Below are 20,543 nucleotides of genomic sequence, written 5' to 3'. Positions count from 1 at the left end.
AAAAATTTCCCACCTCTACCATTATAAAAAAACGATTCGATAAACTCCTCTTGCGTCTTCCCGCACCGCTAGCGTGCAGCAGTGGGGGTGGAGAGGCGCATCTATGGCCGGCGCCGCCCCTGCTCCTCCCCGCCCGACGCCGCACCTTCTCCTCCTCATCCTATGCCGACCCCGCCCGACGCCACCCCTTCTCCTCCCGGCGAGGCGGCGACCTGCGGCGAGGTGGCAAGCTCCTCCCCTACCGCATCCCCTGACTCCCGTCGCCGGCCTCCTCCAAACCACGCGCGTCTGCTCTTCCCCGTCGCCGCCTGTTCCCTCGTCCCACGCTGCCTTCATGGCTGGCCGACGAGCCTAGGCCGGCGCACCCCGACAACGAGCCCCCACGCGAACCGTGTGAGGAGGAGGATGAATGCAGTGAGGCTGATAGGCAGGGTCCAGTCGTAAGTGAGAAGTTTTTCCAAAAGTCACATCTGATCAACCAAACAGGTTTTTGACTTCCTCGTAGCTGCTTTTCCAAAGCTACTTTTGCAAAAGCCAAAACCCACGGCTGCTTTTCCAAAAGCCAGTTTGACTTTCTTTTTTTCTTTTAATCTAACTGTTTTTTATTTCAACATCTAAAATGTTAAATAAGTTTCATTAAATCTAAAATTAAATATATTTTAATAATATGTTTGTTTGGGTTGAAAGCACTACTGTATTTTTATATATATATATAAACCTAGTTTAGTTAAACTTAAAGAAATTTGAGCAGAAAGAAAGAAACGATTTACAATATAAAATATAAAACGGAACGGAGGAAGTATGTTTTTTAAAACAAAAGCTTTTTTACTAACATATAATTAATTATATACCAATCCATTATTTCGCTTTACGTTGCATTGCGTGGAGGATTAGTTCCAACCCACAGTAACACAATCGTTTCGTTCCTGGAGCTGCCCATGTCGGCGACGCCAGGATTGCTCCGGCGAGCCGTCGGCGAGGGCAATACCTGCGGTATCCTCTGCTAGCCCGGCAGCTTCCGATTTCTAGTAACCCAGGTAAACAAGCTGCCTGAATTACAAATTCTGGAGACGAGACAACACAGTGCAAACATATCAAAATTTTGCTTCTTGCATACGCGATCAAGGGAGATTTAAAGCGGGTGAACTCATAATTCCACTAAACCTAACAGGATCAATCAAAATGCATCATTCACCTAAAGAGAAGGATCTACAGTCGTGGCCGTACATCAGTGGCTGTTTTTCCAAGCATAAAATGCTAACTTAATCATACTCCTGTGCTGATGGATATGTATATACTTACTAACAGCTGAGTGGTGCCGAGAAGGTTAAATAAAGGTCACTTCTGTGCTGACTACGGAGTGAGTGAGAAATCATTTAGGGCTGTACAAAAATGTGAGGGCGTTTTCAACGGTGGAGGAACTGGCAGGAAGTGCCCTTCCTGCAGTAGCCATTCTCGTAGTATCTACAGATCCCCCTTTGAGATTGCCCCCTCGACGACGATGATCTCGACGAGCCACCGTTGCCATGTTCTTGACGATGATCTGATCTCCTGGAATGATTTGAGCCACCACGCCATGGTTCGCTGCTCTGATTGTGCCGGTCATGGTGGTGGCTAGAATGGCTGCCTCGGCTGCTCGCATTGCCTGAGGGTGAATGCCAGCTCTTGTTTCCGAGAGAGTCTCCCCAGCCAGCAGAATTTGTGTTGTTGTTTCCTTGTCTCCTTGGGGTTTCTGATGAGTATTTAGCTGTTGGTGTTGTTGATTGGTGCGAAGACGAGTTGCGGCTTTGGCCGGCACCCCATGTGGAATTAGGCTTAGATTTCGAGCTCTCGCGAGGTGATGGCTGCCAACCTGATGCTTTTGAGCTCCCTGCAACAGGCGAAGAACCTGATGATTGCCATGCTGAAGCTTTTCTGCCCACATCAGGAGATGAGCTCGATCGCAGCCAACCTGAAGCTTTTGTATTCGTGTCTATAGAAATTGAAGGTTTCCAGCCTGAAGGTTTCGTGCCACCTTCAAGAGACGACACAGATTGTTGCCAGCCTGAAGGCTTTGTATTCCCCTCTTGAGATGCACCTGATGGCTGCCTATCAGAAGGTTTCTTACTCCCCTCTATAGATGAACCTGACGGCTGCCTACCTGACGCTTTTGTGTTTCCCTCTAGTGAAGAGCCTGATGGTTGCCTAACAAAAGCCTTTTTGCTCCCCTCTAGAGATGAGGCCGAGGATTGCACACCTGAAATTTTTGTACCCCACTCCAAAGAAGTTCCTGAAGGTAGCAAACCTGAAGGTTCTATGCCCCCATCTAGAGATGTGCCTGACGGTGGCAAACCTGAAGATTTTGTGCTCCCTTGTAGATATGTGCTTGATAGTTGCAAACCTGAAGGTTTTCTGCTCTCTTCTGGAGATAATGCAGCATCTGATTTTGGTTTTACCTAAACAAGTCAAAATAAAACTGCTGTTAAAACTTGGGTACATCATGTTGCTAGGATTCTCTTTGCATAATGCTGATGAATTTTGCCTAGTATTTAAATATTTAAGTTAGCATTACCTGCTCTGGTACTCCACGATCTATGGAAGCACTTGGTACTTTTTCAATCCTTTTCTTCTCCAGTGCTGGTGACGGTTCAACAACACCACTATTTCCTTGGGCTACTATCACCTCTTCTATAGCACAGGAAGCACCTTTGGTATCAGCTCCAATACCTGTAGAATATCTCAAGATTAAATATTATCAAGCAAACAAATAAAGTGATTAAAAAAAGGTATTTCCATTAACCTGAAGGTTGGAGAGTAGGTGTTGGTGAAGACAATGACCACATTTCATTGTTTTGGTCATCTTGGACACCCCATAGAGCAGAATCAACAGCTTCACCTTGATAGTCACTTGTTTCATCCCAAGGAGATAATGCAATAGGGGTAGAGCATTGCGGTTGTTCTTCCTCGGCAGATGTTGGCGTGAAATTTTCCAAAGCGGTTTCTTCATGCAGATTATATGTCTCTGTCAAAGATTCCAACACACCAGATACTATTGCTTCACTGTCAGAGATAGGATCAACAGCTACGTTCTCTTTCTTAAATGCTGTACTCTCTTCTTTTTGTTGCTCTGTTTGTGTAATGGAACCTCCATCTTTTATATCTTTTTCGACAAGAAATGATGTATCCTTGGGTGGTTGCAAGCCAACAATTTTACTAGAAAGTGGGCCAGATGCTTCTGATATAAAAGCTATGGAAGACTGTCCATGTGCCATTGTACCCGACCCTTCAGGTGCTACTGATGTTGACCTCGATTGATCCTTCAATGGCTCCTTTGTGTCATGTTCAGTACTTGGGCTAGGATGCGTGCGCTCAAAATCTTGAGTATCAGGTAACAATGGATCACTTTCAGGCTTAGGATGTTGATTAACTGGAGCATGTGATGCATCAGGCTTGCGTGATTTATTTGATGCTTCAGGCTCACACGATTTACACTGATTCATAGTCTCCTCACTCTTGCTTAAATTAGTTGTAGCTGGGTGTGGTGGGCTATAGACATGAGCTCCTGATTGATTAGGCACACGAGAAGCTGAACTGGAATCTCCATCTCTAATAGGATTTACTGCAGAGCAGCTCTCAGGCTTTGCTGAAGCAAGAGATAATTGAAGCCCATCATGAGTAATGGAGTCTGCTGTTGAACTCCAGTGAGAGCCTTCCTGATGACAAGTTTTAAACTCAAATTGCCTTGAAGTACCAACAGAAGTGGCAAGATCTCTCTCAGGTTGTTGTGGAGTAGGAATGTGTACTTTCTGTGAACCAAAATCCATTTGGGAATTTAGATTTTCTGCAGATCCTGCTAGCGTATTACGTTTGGAATCATTCTGCAATTGCTTCTTCGTAATACACCTGTCAGGCTGATGCTCCAAATTGCTCCGACTCATGTGAGGTGTGGTTGGGCTCCACATACCACCACTATCCTGACTATTGTTCCATTCACCAATGTTGCCTCGAGGGGGCCACTCATCATGAGAACCAGCTGGTCTATATGAAACCACAGATGACGGGATGGTACATGAATAATCACCCTGATGCTGTGCCTGGCCATGCAACATCTGAGGATCCTTTTGTGTTTTCTGGCTTGTCATGAATGGCAAGGTTCCACTCGGAAGGTTTGGGCCTTCTCTAGCTGATGCACAATAGTCAGCAGATGGGCTAGGCAACCGAGAAGAGTAGATCACATTATAACCAATAGGAGAGGAAGAGTTATTTCCAGTCAAACTTGAGTCAACTCTATCTTGCCCAACGCCTTCCCATGTTGACCTATTATTGTCAACTTTGGGAGAAGGCTGAATGAAATCTTTTTGTTGTTTCGAGAGAACTTCAGTCAAAAGCAGTGAGTTTTGTTCACTCTCAAATGTTAGCCATATTCTCAGGTCACGTGGGAAATAAGCTGCCCACTTGGACAGCTGTAAAAGTGTGAATGGGCCCTGAACACTTCCTGAAGGATCCTTGTAGTGCCATACTTTTTCTGGTTCCATGTCACCTGATACAATTTCTGACGATGCAAACGATGCTGTTTCACATGCAATATTGTTCAAATCAATGCTAGGTTCAAGAATATCGCATCCATTTCTTAAAAGCAAATTAATGTTACCTTCTTCTCCTTGTCCATGAGTCATACCCTCAGTAGGTGGACTTGTAGTCGTGTGATGACTAGTGGCAGAACAATTTTGTCTATGATTCTGCAGAGAGTTTGTTTCGATTCCTTTTCTTCCAAGAAATAACAGGTCTGATCCATTCCTACTTGTCGAATCAACTGCGTACAAAGTCAACAAGAAAGTTGCAAAAAGATCAACGTTTATAAGCAGAGCACATCAGTATACAATAGCAGAATAGGGAGTTAGAGAGAGTTCAGAGACATGAAATACCAGCTTTCTTAACATCCAATTCTTCAGCAGATTCATAATCAGGAGACATACATGGGTCAACATGTACTTCTGGATCTTCATTAATGATGCGTGCTCTTTCTTCAGGAGTGCCCAGAAGTTGCAACTTCTCTACACACTCCCTAAGCGTAGGGTATAGTCAAGGATCATAAAATGATCAACAAATGACAGCAGGTGAATCGTGATGACTTGATGCCAATCACTATTTGAACAGAAAACCATACACTTAAGACTTTAAATGTTATGGAAGAAGTTTTACTTGAAACAAAGAACGGCCACTGATCACAATATTTCTCCAGAGAAAATAAATTAAAGAGAAAAGAAAGCCAGAACATAAAGAGTTGGATTTATGTCAGCAACTCAGCATGGACACATCATCTGGAAACCAATGGATGATAGCTCATGAAAGCTGCCTTCCAACTTCTAAGTTCTAAAATGCCAAATCTTTTTTCTAGCAGAGAGTTAATTTCACAGCATTTAAGGAGGATGACAAAAGATTGCTAGCTATGCATAATAATTGTAGTTAACTTGGCTATTATGATTGTGCAAGACCGATGAAATTGCAGTAAAGTCAAAACAAAAAAATGTTACAAAAGTTTAGTCAAAATCAAGGTACCTTAGCAAACCCATGAAACATGTTCCTCAACAGGGTTTTGCTTAAACTTGAATAGAGAAATGTATAGTTTTAGGCCATGCAATTGCACTATCTTTACTCACACATACTCCATTAGTAAAGTATGCATGAAGAAATGTATCCTCATGCAAATAATAATTTCGCAATGATGGTATGAATTGAACGCTTCATAGATTAATCTATGATGACCATAGGCATGCAAATCTTTGATCTAACATTGGAGAACCAAACTACAATATTTGTAAAACATATGGCAGAAATAAATAATGGAACAGCGACGCGACATACTAAGTTAAAAGGATATTGTTTTCTGCGCCCAGTTTCACTAGCACGATCACGTAGATGGCTCAGTCTCTGCTTTTCATTTTCTAACCACTGTAGGTGGATTTAACAAAGAAAAATAGAAAATAAGTTACGAAAGCAATATTCTGAAATAAAGCAAGTCAGCACTTAGCGAGCTTTTCTCAAGTAATACAGTACGTACATCATTAACTCGCAGCAGTTGGAATATTTTGGCTTTCTCATGGATGTCTCCCTGAATCAAGACAAAGGAGATATGTCAGATCTATGTAACTTGAACGTAGTGATGAGATCAATCACCGTATAATGAATCTTGATCAACAGTACCACTTTTAGTCGGGTAATCAAACCACACTTCATGCTCTGGCGTAAGCGTTTGCATTCCTCCTACAGAAATACATGCAGACAGATCATATAAATGGAAGAATTGTAGTACCATAGAACAATGAACCGCAGCAAATTTGCACTTTATTACTTTAGAGGTTAGTAAAATATTTTTTTAAAAAAAAACTAGACATAAATCTCGATGATTCTGAATTATCAGGTAACGAAAACACGATATTGCATCATAAGTCCAGTAAACGAGAATAAACATTGAGGGGTCGAGTCCAGGTCAAAAAAATATTAAGTGGCCGAGCAATAGCACTAATGCACTATATTGTAAAGAATATGATCAAGTTGCCTGTCTTTACAACTTCATATAACAAAAGTTCTGAGTGATGGTCTGTCTTCCATCACCACCTCCTCCAAATCACCCTCCCACAGATAAGTTGAACCGTTCTAGAAGTTCAGTAAAAATTAACTCTGCTTTGAACATTATGATGGGAACTAAACCAGACACCTCACACAGTCACACGGCAAATGAATACCCACAGCCAGCCAAGCCATGGTTGCACGATATCCATATGTGCTTCAATGATATTCAGCATGTTGTTGGTATACTTTAGATCCAAGCAAAGCAATGTATATCCACACGACACGGGCAATGACTACAAAGTGTTTATAACATTCAGATTTTGCACATCTATGTTTAACAAATTTAATAAAGTTACTACTGACAATCAACACCAAACTCTAGTCATTTGTGATGCTTGAGCCAGCTAAGTGAATATTTAATTCACATATTCATAACCTAAAAGTTTAAAACTATTGACAATTGAGTGAAAGCTATGCATAAGATCATATTGTATATTTGTCTCGGTATTAATTTGTGGTTGAAAGTATACTGTCTTAATTACTCCCTCCATCCAAAAGTGCAAGACATATTTCTTTTTATCACCAAGACCAAGGAGGAATAAACCCATCCCCCATGTGACAAAACCAAGGAACTATATGCATGCATGCAACAAATAGTATTAAGATGTCTACTTGGGTTCCGGTCAACAATTTAATTTAGCACATGAAGACTACAAATATGACCATCTCATTTGGAAAAACCAAGAAATGAAATATGCTAAACACTTTCGGATGGAGGGAGTAGCATACAGAAGGTGCCAAACATATGAATTATTTACCTCTGTGAAATCTTGATTTGAGATTGTATCCATCGTGATAACCTCCTTTTTATCTAAATTTAATATCTCAAGCGCATGATCAGTTGTCTTCTTACCGACGCTGTACCGTTCTGCTACTTTATGTGTACCTGTAGACAAAATCAAACACCAAGAACTTCAAACTCTGGTTTCATGGAAATTAGTAGCTCCCGTCAGTATAGTAAAAAAAATCTCACCAAGAACTTTCACCAGGCGGTAAATATCTTGCTTTTGGCCAACACAAGGAGTCCTTATCCTCACGAAAGCACCAGTAATTTTGTCAGAGAACGTGCCATTATCATCAATAAGATCCTCTAGCAAGCTGCGGCGCAAGTAAATCAAATTGATATTGTGCATGTCAATCGCTGCATAATCCTCTAGATTAGCTGGTGATTCTCTCTCAATCTTCTTATGAATCTTCCTCCTCTTATCAGAGCATAATTTACTTGGCATATCACTATATCCTCCACTGTCTATTTGAGCTGAATCTGAGTCAATGCCTTTTTGGCCATCACCATTTACCGTCTCCTTCGCATGAAAATGCATTTCCAAAAGCTTTAACATCTCAAAGTGGCCAACATGTGGTTTCCTAAACAAATTGGCAAGCCTCGCATCACAAATAATTTGACTTTTTCTGCGAGGATCACGAAGATTTTTTTGCTTTACATACTCAAGCAGAAGAATCTGAACATCAAATTGGGAAATATAAGAAATATCACCATTTCTCATGTGCCCAATGAATTCCAAGAGCTCTGATGATGCCCATTGTGTGTCACCTATAAAAGTCATTCCTTCATTTTGCACTCTCTTAGGTAAGCTTTCAGCACCATTGTTTTGGCGTTTCCGTCCCCTTTTCCCTGAAAAACTATTCCGTCTTCGTTTTCTTGAGGCGCCATCAGAACTGGCATCAAGGTCAAAATTTGCATCATAGAGGTCATTGGATGAATCTTCCTTTTCTCTCCTAGCGGAAGTGCTACGAACAGTCCAACAGCTTTTGGCATTGACAAGTTCTTCCAATGTTAGAGAGTGTTTCCCTTTAAGATCCAACCAATACAACTTGAAGAGATATTCCCAATTATTTTTATCATCGAAGTCCACCTTAGCCTAGAAGGCACATATCAATAGCAAGTCATACAAAATGTCTGAGTATCTTATCAACAAAATGGAGATTTCTAATATTTGTGCAACTAAAGTAGAAGAGAAGTTTAGCTTGTATGTTTGTTTCAGCAAGTCCTCTTTATTTATTTTTACCAAGTAAATATAAGCCTAAAATCATTTAGAACTTCAAGGTAAAAGTGTATTGCTACTTGTTTTAGGTTGCCTAGTTCATACAAGATGTGTGAGGATAGAACTATGTTGGTAAGATTACATGAAGTCATGAAGATTACGCCAATATTTCCTAGTTACAGATGCACTTGAGCTAAAAGTACAGTTCTGCACTGCAACATAAACCAAATCAAAGCCACACATCGCAACAACCTAAAGGCAATAGACAACGGAATGGATAAATTGACCCAGCAAAAGCCACCAACTTTACATTACAAAAGCTGATAGTTACAAGCCTGCAACTCACAAAACATTGTGCCAATATATTGGATCAACAAAATAGAGATATAGCAAATTTCATGTATTCCATGACTTTGGGTTCTGCAGTTATTACTTCTCAAACTACTCAGAGAAATATCTATGACCTTAATTAATCATGATTTTCAATATCAAATGAACTTGAAAAGAAGGTGCCTAGTTGAACCAAATGTTAAAAATGAGCATTATGCTGTCCAAAGGACTGAGAAAATGGATATTTGCACAACTCTATAGACATATTTGCATATAGATGGTCATATAATTCAAGAAACACAGAGGGAATATAAGGATTAGCAGCAGGTTACCTTGGCACGATCATCTTTGGATTCTATCAACAGTATAGTGCTATAGCAGGTATCACAGAAGCCCTTATTCCCTCTGACACCAAAGAATTTGACTGGCTTTTGTTTGATGCAACCTTTGCAGAGGGAGTATGTACAAGTATAGCACATGTACTGTACTGCCTTTTCACAGGTGCTGCATAGGTGCCAACCTGAAAAACATGACATCAAGAACAGGATAAGTCGTATTGAACTATTGGTTTGTTAGCGGACCAGTCAGGACATGCAAATACCCAATAAATTTTACCACGGATGTACTTTCCAGATGGTAAAATGGCAAAAAGAATGACCTAATCTGCTCATTAAATTCAAGTACATAAAATTCATAGCATTGCAAAGAAGGGAAGGCAATCATACCAAATGCACTTATATATCTAGTATCCACAAAAGATGCCTTTTTTAACAGCAGTTATGGCCACCATTACGTCAACTATAATTGTACGTCAAATAAGATATGACACTAATCCTAGTCCTACTCGGCACATTCTAAACTCCATTTCGGTTTTATTAATTCCTCGATTTCCGTTAGTATGCTTTTCAAACTGTTAAACGGTGTGTTTCATGCGTAAAGATTCTATACAGAAGTTGCTTTAAAAAATCAAATAAACCCATTTTTCTAGTTATTAATAATTAACAGTACTCAATTAATCATATGCTAATCACATTTGTCATTTTGCGTGCGGTTAATCATCAGTTTCAAAACGCATTTTAGAACGCGCCCTCGGTGTGCACAGCAGTAATCACTAGATGTTAAGTACAAAGAAGCAGAAGTCCAACAGGAGAGCTTACCACATGTCCATTTCGCCCGAGATCGAAAGAATGATTCGTCGCGCTTGATGCAAGCAGGATGATAGACTTTTGTGCAACCCCTACAGCCCCAAAATGGAAGACATTTGGTTCAGCTTTTTACGAGCAGACGAAATTGAAGCTACGGTACTATAAGCAGAAATGCAAGCGCCAACCGCGCACACGCACTTTTTATCGCAGACCACGAGATTGCCCCCGTCGAAGCAGATGAAGCACACCACGTCCTCGTCGTCCTCCCTCTTCTTCACCGGCTTGGGCGGCGGAGGCGGCGCCGCTCCATCCCTGTTCTTCGGCGGCCTCCCTCTCTTCCTCTTCACCACCACCGGCGGCCCCACGGCAGGCGGCTGCTGGTGCTGGTGCTGGTGCTGGTGCGCGGGCGCCCCCATGATCGATCCGAGGAAGTGCGAGTCATCAAACCCCTCGGCGGACGCGGACGCCTCCTTCCTCGCGGCGGCGGCCACCACCGCCGCGCCGGGTGGTCCCACGGGCGGAGGCGGAGGCGGGGGCGGGGACGCCTCGCCGCGGAGCTGGGGAGTGGATGGCGGAGCCGGCTCGAGCGGGGGAGGAGGAGGAGGATGCGGCGGCGGCGGAGGCGGGAGGCGGAGCTCGGGCGGCCACTCGGCTTCCCCCGGCGAGAGCAGCTCCGCCCCCGGCCCCGTCCCCCCGTCCATGGATGGACCACTCCCCTCACCCCACCCACCCACTCGACAACCCAAAACCCTAACCCTAACTCCCTCTCTCTCTCTCGCGCACCGCCTCCACGGGCAGGTGGGTGAGGTGGGGGAGGGGAGGAAGCAAGCACGGAGGGGACGGGAGGGAGGCGAGCTCGAAATGGAAAAGGCGGGGGAGGAGGGGAGGGAGGCGCGGTGAAACAGTAACAACTCGCCGCGGTAAAAAAAAGAGAGGAGAAAACCTCACTCAAGTCACGGCCTCCTCCTCCTCCGGTGCGCGCGCGTGGCCCCGGCGAACGGGCGAAGCGACGGATCGGAGGAGGGGAAAGAGTGGCCGCGGCCGGTGGTGGGTGGCAGCGCTTTTGGGGTCGTGGTCCCCGGTTTTTTCTTTCTTTTTATTTTCTTTTTTCTTTTTGTGTGAGTGTGTCTCGGTTGTTTTGGTGCTTCAATTTTCCCCGGCTCCCCGCGCTGCTCGGCGATTGGGGTGGGGGGTTTGATGGCGTGGTTGGCTGGCTCGGCTGGATGCAGTTATTGGGCTCACGGCGCGATGGACGGGTCGTGGATATAGGTGTCCAAACGGGCGGCACGGCCCGGCCCGGCACGGGCACGGTTCCGGCACGGCCCGTTTCGGCACGGCCCGTTAGGCACGGCTGATGAAACGGGCCGTGCCGTGCCGGCCCACGTGCCGAGCCGCCGGCCCAAGCACGGCCCGTGGATGGCCGGGCCGTGCCCGTGCCGGCACGGCACGCCCGCGGCCCACGGGCCGTTCGGGGCACGGCGGCCCGTGAAGGCAGGCCGCCAGCCCGCCAGCCTGCAGTGCACAGTGTTTTTTTTATAAAAAAAAGCAAAGGAAATGTATAAGGAAAAAAAATTAAAAATGGAAATAAAATGTTTAAAAAAAAAGTAATGATTTACTAATGTTAAAAAATGAAAAAATGGTATTTAAAAAATGGAAATAAAAGTTTTTTAAAAAAGTAATGATTTGCTAATGTTAAAAAAAAGAAAAAATGGTATTTTTTTGTTGTGTTGAAAAATTTAAAAATATAGATTGTGATTCATTATTTTTGAAATAATTTAAAGATAAATCCACACTTGCGAAAATATTGCAAAAGAATTTGTTAAAAATAGTAATGACCTTTATTGATGTTTATATCATTACAGGATACAATGATACATGCTGCCTCGTTAAAAACTTTGTCATGTAAAAACTCATAGGGGAAAATGAGAAAACCATGACAAAGAAAAGAGTACAGCTCAAAGGTCAGAACTACTTCTAACAAAATTCTACTGGGGTTGGTCTGGATCCAGGTAGAGTTGCTCGAACTGGGCGGCCAATTCTTGGTTGTCCGCAGTGTATTGGGCATGTTGTCGAGCAAGCTCCCAGTCTTTAACGCTTAGTAGCATTTCGACGTGGTCGCTGCGCAGAGTCGTCCTCCGGTCTTCGATGATTCGGCCGCATAGACTGAAGGCCGATTCGGAGGACACCGTCGACACGGGCACCGTCAACACATCCCGTGCTAGTTTTGAAAGCACAGGATATGTTATCTTGTGGTCATTCCACCACCCGAGGACGTTGAAATCTTGTGCTTCGTGGTGGATGGCGTCGCTGTCCAAATAACCGGACAACTCTTCGGCCACAACATGCGAAGAGGCGTCTCCACTTGTAGCCGACGAACTGCCACCACCTTGGATTGAACTTGAAGACGATCCACCCCAAATCCTACCCCACTGTATCTTCTTCTTACCTGTAGTGGGGATAGGAGGGGGTCTCTGCTGGCGAACTTCCTGAAACTTTACTTCATATCTTCCAAAAACCTCATATAATTTACGTCTAACCTCAGTATAAAAAGAACTATAATCTACACCTATAGTATCTCCAACAAGTGATAAAATAGCAGACAATCCCCTTAATTTACACCTAGGATCTAAAACAAAAGCAAGAGCATACAACATAGGTATATTTTTCCAATATTTCAAATATTTTTGTTTCATGTGAAAGACAGGTTCAGTTAGAACGTCATCATTTTCGTATTCTTTAAATAAAGTAGCAATTTCAAGAAGGTTGTGCAAAATTATATTAGCAGTTGGATAATAAACTTGTGACAAAGTTAGAGTACAATCATAAAAAGTTTCTAGAAATTGGTAAAATTTTTGGACAATTGCCCAAACATGCTCGTTCAGTACTGAAGACCCGTCACTGTTTCTTGGGCCACCACGTGACTGAACAAAATCAAAAAGTAAACTACTATAAGGTAAAACAACTTTTAACATTAAATACGTTGCATTCCACCGATGCTCTGCATCGGTGGCAAACTTACGAGCTTTCACACCGGCCGCATTGCAAAACCTCTTCCATGCAGCAATCCGCGGGTTAGAAGCAGTTAACCACGCGATTGCTTGACGAACAGCATTGATGTGGTCACCTACCCTCTTCATGCCAGTCTTAACAATCAAATTAATTATATGACATGCACAACGCTGATGGAGTAGAAAAGATTGAGCATACACACAAAATAAAGGTTGCAATATTTCAATAGCCCTAGAATTAGCAGATGCATTATCTAGGGTGACAGCAAATATTTTATCAGCAAGATTAAATTCATTAATTACTTCCCTAATTCTTTCAGCTATGTTTTCTCCTGTATGTGAGACATCTATTAACCTAAGCCCTAAAACTCTCTTTTGTAATTGCCAATCATCATCAACAAAATGAACAACTACGCTAAGATAATCCTCTCTAGCTCTACTACTCCATATATCTGAAGTAACACTAACAGAGAAAGTACATGTACTAAACAGTTCCTTAAGTGCAGTTGCTTCCTTGTGATAAACATTCTCTAAATCTCTAGTTGATGTTTGCCTACTCACAGCTTTAAACCTAGGGTTATGAGATTGCTGAATGTAATGTTCAAAAGCAGGGGACTCCCCAAAGTTCAGGGGTAAATCTTGCCTGGCGATTAACCGGACAAGAGATTCCCGAGCAACCATGGGATCGTACTCCCAACTGTGTACCGTACCGTCTGGGTTTACCATAAGTTGCTGCTGCCGGAGTTGTATTCCTTGCTTCTTGGCACACGACTCCGCATGGCGCTTGAGGTGACCTGTACCACCAGAAGAACGAGCAGATAAAATTTGCCTACATATTCTACAACGGGCTTTCGATACCTCCCTTCCGTCGGGGCATGTTTCCTTTATCTCGTCGAAGCTTTGCCACACACCGGAGGTTCTCGATCTCTTCGAGCCGGTGTGTGTCGAAACACTTCCGCTCGCGGTTCCGGAAAATCCTTCCGAAGCTGTCTCCGCCTGAACCGGTACCTCCTCAACGACAGCCGTATGAACCGGTACCTCCTCCACAGATGGTGGAGTTGGAGCCGATCCGGAGGTACCGTCAAACCCCGACATGTAGTTGGGGTCGAAATCACCCAAGGTGAACGACGGCGACTGGTATGGAAAGTTCGGATCCATTCTGAAAATTTAAACCGACATAAACAAATTTTCGAATATTTATTGAATTCACAAACACAATACAAATAATACACAAATTTGAATATTACTTACATCTTTCCAACTGCGAGCTCTTCAAACCTCTGCGATCAAACTGTTGAACTACGAAACTAATTTTGATTTTTGACAAAATTTGAGCAAATTTTGTCAAAATCAAAAAAAATGCACACTTGAGAACAAAGAGAGCACTTAAAACACTTGAGAGCACAAGATGAGGAGTGTGGGATGAGGAGAAATGGCTGGGGTTCATGCCCTATTTATAGGGCGAAATTTGAGATTTTTTGGAATTTTTTCGAAATTTTTATGAATTTTTTAGCCTCCCAACGGTTATTTTCAAATTTGAACGGTCAAATAGCCGTTAGTGCCACGTGGCGCCTTCCCATTCGACCGCCGCCCGCCCTGTCCGCGCCTGACGGGCCGCCGGCGTGCCGTGCCGTGCCGTGCCGCGGGCCGTGCCGTGCCGGCCCGCTACAGTAGCCGTGCCGTGCCGTGCCGGCCCGCGGGCTCGGCCAGCGGCCCAAGCACGGCACGGCTACTCGTGCCGTGCCGGCACGGCCCGTTACTGTAGCAGGCCGTGCCGGGCCGTGCCTGCTACAGGTTCGGCCGTGCCCCGGGCCGCCCGTTTGGCCCGGCCCATTTGGCCACCTCTAGTCGTGGAATACTCTCTCCGTAAAAAAAAGAAAAAACTTAACCTATTTAGAGGTGATATTTTTATACAATGAAACTGGACATTGTTCAAATTCATTATACTAGAAAGGGTCTTTTTTTATCCAGATTTGTTCTATTGTAAGGCTAAGTTTTTTTTTATGAAGAGAGTACGTGGTGGTGGCCGAGGATCCGCTGCCCTTCTTGAGTTTTCTGCGGGTGGCTCGGTGACGAGGAGATTGATATTATGTCGTCCTCAAAAACAGGTTTCGTTAAAATACCTTTAAAAAGTGGATTTCGCTACATTACTATTGTAAAATTGTCGTTGCTCCTTCCACTCATGTCATTCTCACACTCACACTATTTCAGGCATCCAGCCGCCTAGGAAGACAATGGCAGTGTTCGGTGAGCTCGAGTAGGCTAGGCGGGATATAAATCATACCGTTACCAGTGCCGTCTATCCTGCCTAGCTGCACTAACCCTCTCTTTTTTTTCTTGCCAAGTCCCAGGAACATGACCTCGTCGCTAGCGCGGTGTAGAGCGTAGCTATGGTATCGTGCCAACGTTCCAACAACCTCACACTATCCCTGATCATGTGACGCTAGCACGGTGTAGAGCGTAGCTATGGTATCGTGCCAACGTTCCAACGACCTCACACTATCCCTGATCAAGTCACTTCGCCAGGAGATTCACCTAGCATCTAGGAAGGAAACGTCTCATGAAACTCCTTCAACCGTGGACCGATCAAGGAGATCGGCAGCGCCTTTTTTTAACTCCGGTCAAATGCTACCGGCGCCAAATCCTCCGCAATCGGTGGATGTCAATTACCTGCAGCAGTGACAACCTTAGGGGATATTCCACCTCCTGCATTCGATGTTTTTGGTGTGCATGTACCAGATTGGAATGTCCTTGGTGTCATTGTCACCTCTGATGCCGGCATGCCACTCACCATCACCGGAGACGCTTGGAGCTTCTCTGCCTCGGGCTGCTTCCTGGTGAGCTCCCTCATGCCTAGTGTACCCACATATATGCATTCTTCCCTCATATCCAGTGTACCCATATGTATGCATTCCTGTAGACTAGCATGCACGGTTTTGGTAGGATATATTAAATATGATGTTTCTTGTATATTTGGTAACAAAATAAATGGTACCATATATTTATCAATTTTAGCAAAGAATTGAATTGTTTAAAATGGCATGACCGAGAAACGTCCATGGGTCTTTCGGCTAGCTCTATAAGGACAGTCCCAACCCATAGTGTCCATAAGCAGTGTCTATGGTGCCATATCAATAAGACATCACAATAAAAACTACATTCTACAACCCATGTTTTCTTAAAGTGATCATTAATAAATACATCATCTCTCTTCTCTACCAATCATATTTATTCTTCATCTATTATGAAGACACTATTATCTCCCAATGCAAAACTTCATAGTGTCTAGTGCATAGGTTCTCGTGTTGAAACTGTGTCTTGCATGAGACCAAGTTTCTTCCTCTCTCCACTCTCTCTCTTAATTAATATAGTGCAACATAAGCTAAAAGTCCTACATGGCAATATAGTTAATGCCATAGACACCATCCTAGGTGGAGGGTTGAGACTGCCCTAAGGTGGTGGGTTAGACGACCTGAGTTTGAAGCCTCACCCATTCTATTTATTTGATATTATGTCATTCTCTAATATTCTCCACTCTTTTAAAATGGCATGACCGTCTTTGGTATTATTTCAGTTTGATAAGTCATTTTTGACAATAAAGTAAACAAGTTCTGCGAGTCTATGGGGCTGTTTGGTTCAATGCTTCAACTTGCCACACCACACCTTAGGCTGCCACACCTCCTTAGCCTTGTGTTTGGTTCATTGCCATAGTTATGGCAAGCCACACTTTCTTACCGTTCTACCCCACATGTCATAGACTCAATCCTTTGCCTAACTTTGCCACACATGTGGCTTACAATTTGTAGCCCACAAAAAGTGTGGCAAGTCACACTTGTCTAACATTGCCTAAAATGAGTTATGGCAATGTTAGTTAAGAACCAAACAGCCCCTGCGAACTCAAGAGCTGGTGATAAGGACTAGAAAATGGGCAGCACAGCACGTGTAACATGTGCGACCAACACAGTGAGTTGTTCGTATTCTCCAACCGCATGAAGCGATTTGCATTGGGCCCTGCCGTGTCTCTGTTAACGAGTAAACTTTCACTGACGCTCTTTGTTCGGCATTCATCATGTTCTTTTGCAAAGTCACTTTCTCTGACCATGACAGCTTATTTGAAATATTGTGTTTTAAATACAACAATTTTGATTCCAATACTCCCAAGTAATATTGTGACTACTTGATGACAGTGATCGGATTTCATATGATAAAAGTTTCGGCGTTTCGGTCTTATATTTTGAAAAAAAGAATTAGTCCCCCGTTTCATATTATAAGTCATTTTGTTTCAAACTTAACTAAGTTTATAGATAAAATTTGACTTTGACCAAAATCAAAACGTCTTATAACCTAAAATGGAGGGAGTAACTACAAGCCCTTACTTACACGAGAGATACAGACATGAGACTATATATATATAGGGCCTGTTTGAGGGACCTTCTAGCTGCTGCAGCTTTTCGCAGAATCAGAAGCTCCCTAAACAGTACAACTTTTGATACAGATTCTGAGAAACTGTACTTGTAGAATCTAGAAAATAAATTACAAGCCAGAAGCTATAAACATAACTTTTTCAGATTCTCAGAAGCTGGCTATCAACCATCTAGGTCTCTGAATTTTAATCTCTCCCAAACACGTCCATACTACTCCATGAAAGAGTACAATTATACTCTACATCGTATAAATTAAAACAATAGTATATAAGGACATTCCCAACCCAACGACTAAGATAGTGTCATGGCATTAAATAAGTTACCACCTAGGAAAAAAAATGATGTGGCAAGTGAATAAATGAGGAAAGAGAAGGAAACCATGTCTTATGTAGACATGGTTTTCACACAATATCCAAGACATTATGTGAGATAAGTAGCATTAAATTAAAGTATGGAATAGTGGTGTTTGCATTAGAAGAGTAGTGTCTAGTAAAATTTATAGAAATCATGTATAGTGTTATGAGTTGGGACTGCTTGACAAGGACGGAAGACGAAGACGCCGCGAGTGAGGCTGACGCCCCACCGCCACGCAGTGACGAGAGCCCGTGACGCGTGGCCTGGGCTGGTACGCGTGTGGTGGTGTCTGCAGCTCGCTCGCTTGCCCGTCACGGCGTCACGCCCCCGGTAAAAGGCGCCGACGCGCCATGGGACAGCGATGAGACGAGGAGCCGTCCAGCTCCAGGTCCAGCCGCACTGGAGAGACAGGAGTCCAGCTCCATCCGCAGCACGACAGAACACAGGAGGCTGCACCAAACCAAAAGGTACTAGCACTAGTTAACTGAACAGTGAAAAAAGAGTGTCTAACTGGCCCTGTTTAGTTAAAAAAAAACTTTTCACATATATGAAGTATTAAATATGAAAAAAAACCAATTACACAGTTTACGTGTAAATTGTGAGACGAATCTTTTAAGCCTAATTGCGTCATGCTTTGATAATATGCCTCTACAGTAAACATTTGCTAATGACAGATTAATTAGGCTTTATAAATTCGTTCGCACTTTCCTAGTGGAATCTATAATTTGTTTTGTTATTAAACAACGTTTAATACTTTAAATATGTGTCCGTATATCCGATGTGACACCCGAAACAAAAAATTTTGCCATCTAAACCAGGCATGTATATAAGAGTACCGGCAGAAGTTCAGTAGATAGATAGAGGCCATGTTTAGTTCCCTTCAAACTTCCAAATTTTCCGCCACATCAAATGTTTGGACATATGCACGAAGCATTAAATGTGGACAGAAAACAATAAATTGCATAGTTTGCATGTAAATTGTGAGACGAATCTTTAGAGTCTAATTACGCGATGATTTGACAATATGGTGCTACAATAAATATTTGCTAGTGACGAATTAATTAGGCTTAATAGATTCGTCTTGTAGTTTACAAGCGGAATCTATAATTTTTTTTGTTATTAATACTTCAAATGTGTGTCCGTATACGCTAATTGTTTTTACCAAAACAACTAACACGGCCAAAAGCTACTCCCTCCGCTTCAAACCAAACATTAACACTGCCTTCATCTCATATTATACTCCCTCCGTATTTTAATGTACGACGCCGTTGACTTTTTAATCAATGTTTGACCATTCGTCTTATTCAAAAAATTTAAAATTTATGTTATTATCATTTATTTTATCGTGACTTGATTTATTATCAAATGTTCTTTAAGCATGATATAAATATTTTTATATTTACACAAAAATTTTGAATAAGACGAATGGTCAAACGTTGATTAAAAAGTCAACGGCGTCATACATTAAAATACGGAGGGAGTATAATTTACTTTAATATTTCACTAATCAAACTTTACATATATATAATATGTTTGTTTCATATCAAAAGTATTAATATTTTTTTAAAAAATATTAAATTTGAATAAGTTTAATTAAAAAATTAAAACAACTTAACATAGGAAGTTAACAAGGAAGTAGTTAACTGAACAATTCAAAAGGAGTGTCTAACCGTATATACATTGCAGGAGTAATTCAATACTCCCTCCATTTCAAAATAAGTTATGTCACATGTCCAAATTTTTAGTATTATAATATGTTACATTTCGTATTAGATTAACTTATTCTGGAATGGATGTAGTGGATAAATACTACCACCTCCATCCCAGAATATAAGAATTTTTAGGGTTGAACACGTTTATTAAGAAAGTTGGTAGAATCAAATAAAAGAAGATCGTGATGGGATGAAAAGTGAAGATAGAATGGTTGTGATTGGTTGGAAAGATAATGTTGATAAAAAAGTTATTATATTTTATGAAAAATCCAAAAGCCTAAAAGTTGTTATATTTTGGATGGAGTGAGTACATCTCTATTCTCCATTTCATAATTCAATGACGAGATAAATAGGTAAAAAACATTATATTTTACTATAGAGGTAGTATCGTACAGTTCATCCGGATAACACGTCTCTTGTTACAATTACTACTATTAGAGCAAATTTAATAGAATAGCCAACTATTGACTCCAAATCATCTATAGTTAATTTTATAATCAATTCATGCAATAGTTACCTGTAAACATACACCACACAATTAATACTGGTCTCACTTGTCATATACACATATATTTTAGAGTCTGTGCTGTAGCTAGCTATAAATTTATAAATTTATAGTCCGCTACTTTTCTCTATTCTTTTTTATTTTTTCGAAATATGTTTATAGGTTGGTTATACTACTCTGCTACTGTAACTGCTCTTAACCGCTGTGAAGAAGCCGCCAAAAGCAGGGGTACGTACTTGCCTTCTGCGGTCCCTGCCACAGCGGCGCAATGAGTCTGAAATGTCTCCAGCTTTAACTGAGCCACGCCATACTCATCTCTCGATCGATCATCAGTGTCACAGCGTCGCAGTACAATTGCAAAACCCCACCGCATGTGATTGTTCAACCAGGCTGCTGCAGGGCCAGCTTGGTTCGTGTTCGCTCGGGCGACAGCTTTTGACAGTGTTGCTG

General features: G+C 42.3%; 1 protein-coding gene and 1 long non-coding RNA gene across 3 annotated transcripts; both read right to left on the bottom strand.

Moving 5' to 3' along the window:
- Positions 1-1,092: 1,092 nt before the first annotated feature.
- On the bottom strand, positions 1,093-10,922 carry LOC4349095 (uncharacterized). 2 transcript variants are annotated; one of them, XM_015758900.3, is made up of 13 exons: positions 10,289-10,922; positions 10,103-10,182; positions 9,278-9,465; positions 7,586-8,492; positions 7,371-7,498; positions 6,184-6,243; positions 6,041-6,091; positions 5,861-5,931; positions 4,896-5,050; positions 4,631-4,792; positions 2,780-4,549; positions 2,552-2,706; positions 1,093-2,435 (listed from the first exon to the last, which is right to left on the bottom strand). In XM_015758900.3, the coding sequence occupies exons 1-13, from the start codon at positions 10,789-10,791 to the stop codon at positions 1,407-1,409; spliced, it is 5,259 nt and encodes a 1,752-aa protein (XP_015614386.1). In that variant the 5' UTR covers positions 10,792-10,922; the 3' UTR covers positions 1,093-1,406. The 2 variants fall into 2 exon arrangements, with proteins under 2 accessions (XP_015614386.1, XP_015614387.1); XM_015758901.3 differs by having other exon boundaries at positions 4,905-5,050.
- Positions 10,923-11,905: 983 nt separating this feature from the next.
- On the bottom strand, positions 11,906-14,786 carry LOC136353581 (uncharacterized). Its single transcript, XR_010736885.1, has 2 exons — positions 14,350-14,786; positions 11,906-14,257 (listed from the first exon to the last, which is right to left on the bottom strand). It is a non-coding gene; the product is annotated as an uncharacterized lncRNA (long non-coding RNA).
- Positions 14,787-20,543: the final 5,757 nt, after the last annotated feature.

The sequence above is a fragment of the Oryza sativa genome, chromosome 10, assembly GCF_034140825.1.
Source record: "Oryza sativa Japonica Group chromosome 10, ASM3414082v1".
Classification (NCBI taxonomy): Eukaryota; Viridiplantae; Streptophyta; class Magnoliopsida; order Poales; family Poaceae; genus Oryza; species Oryza sativa.
The sequence above is the reverse complement of the archived record's forward strand: the minus strand, read 5'-3'. Positions and strand labels throughout refer to the sequence as shown.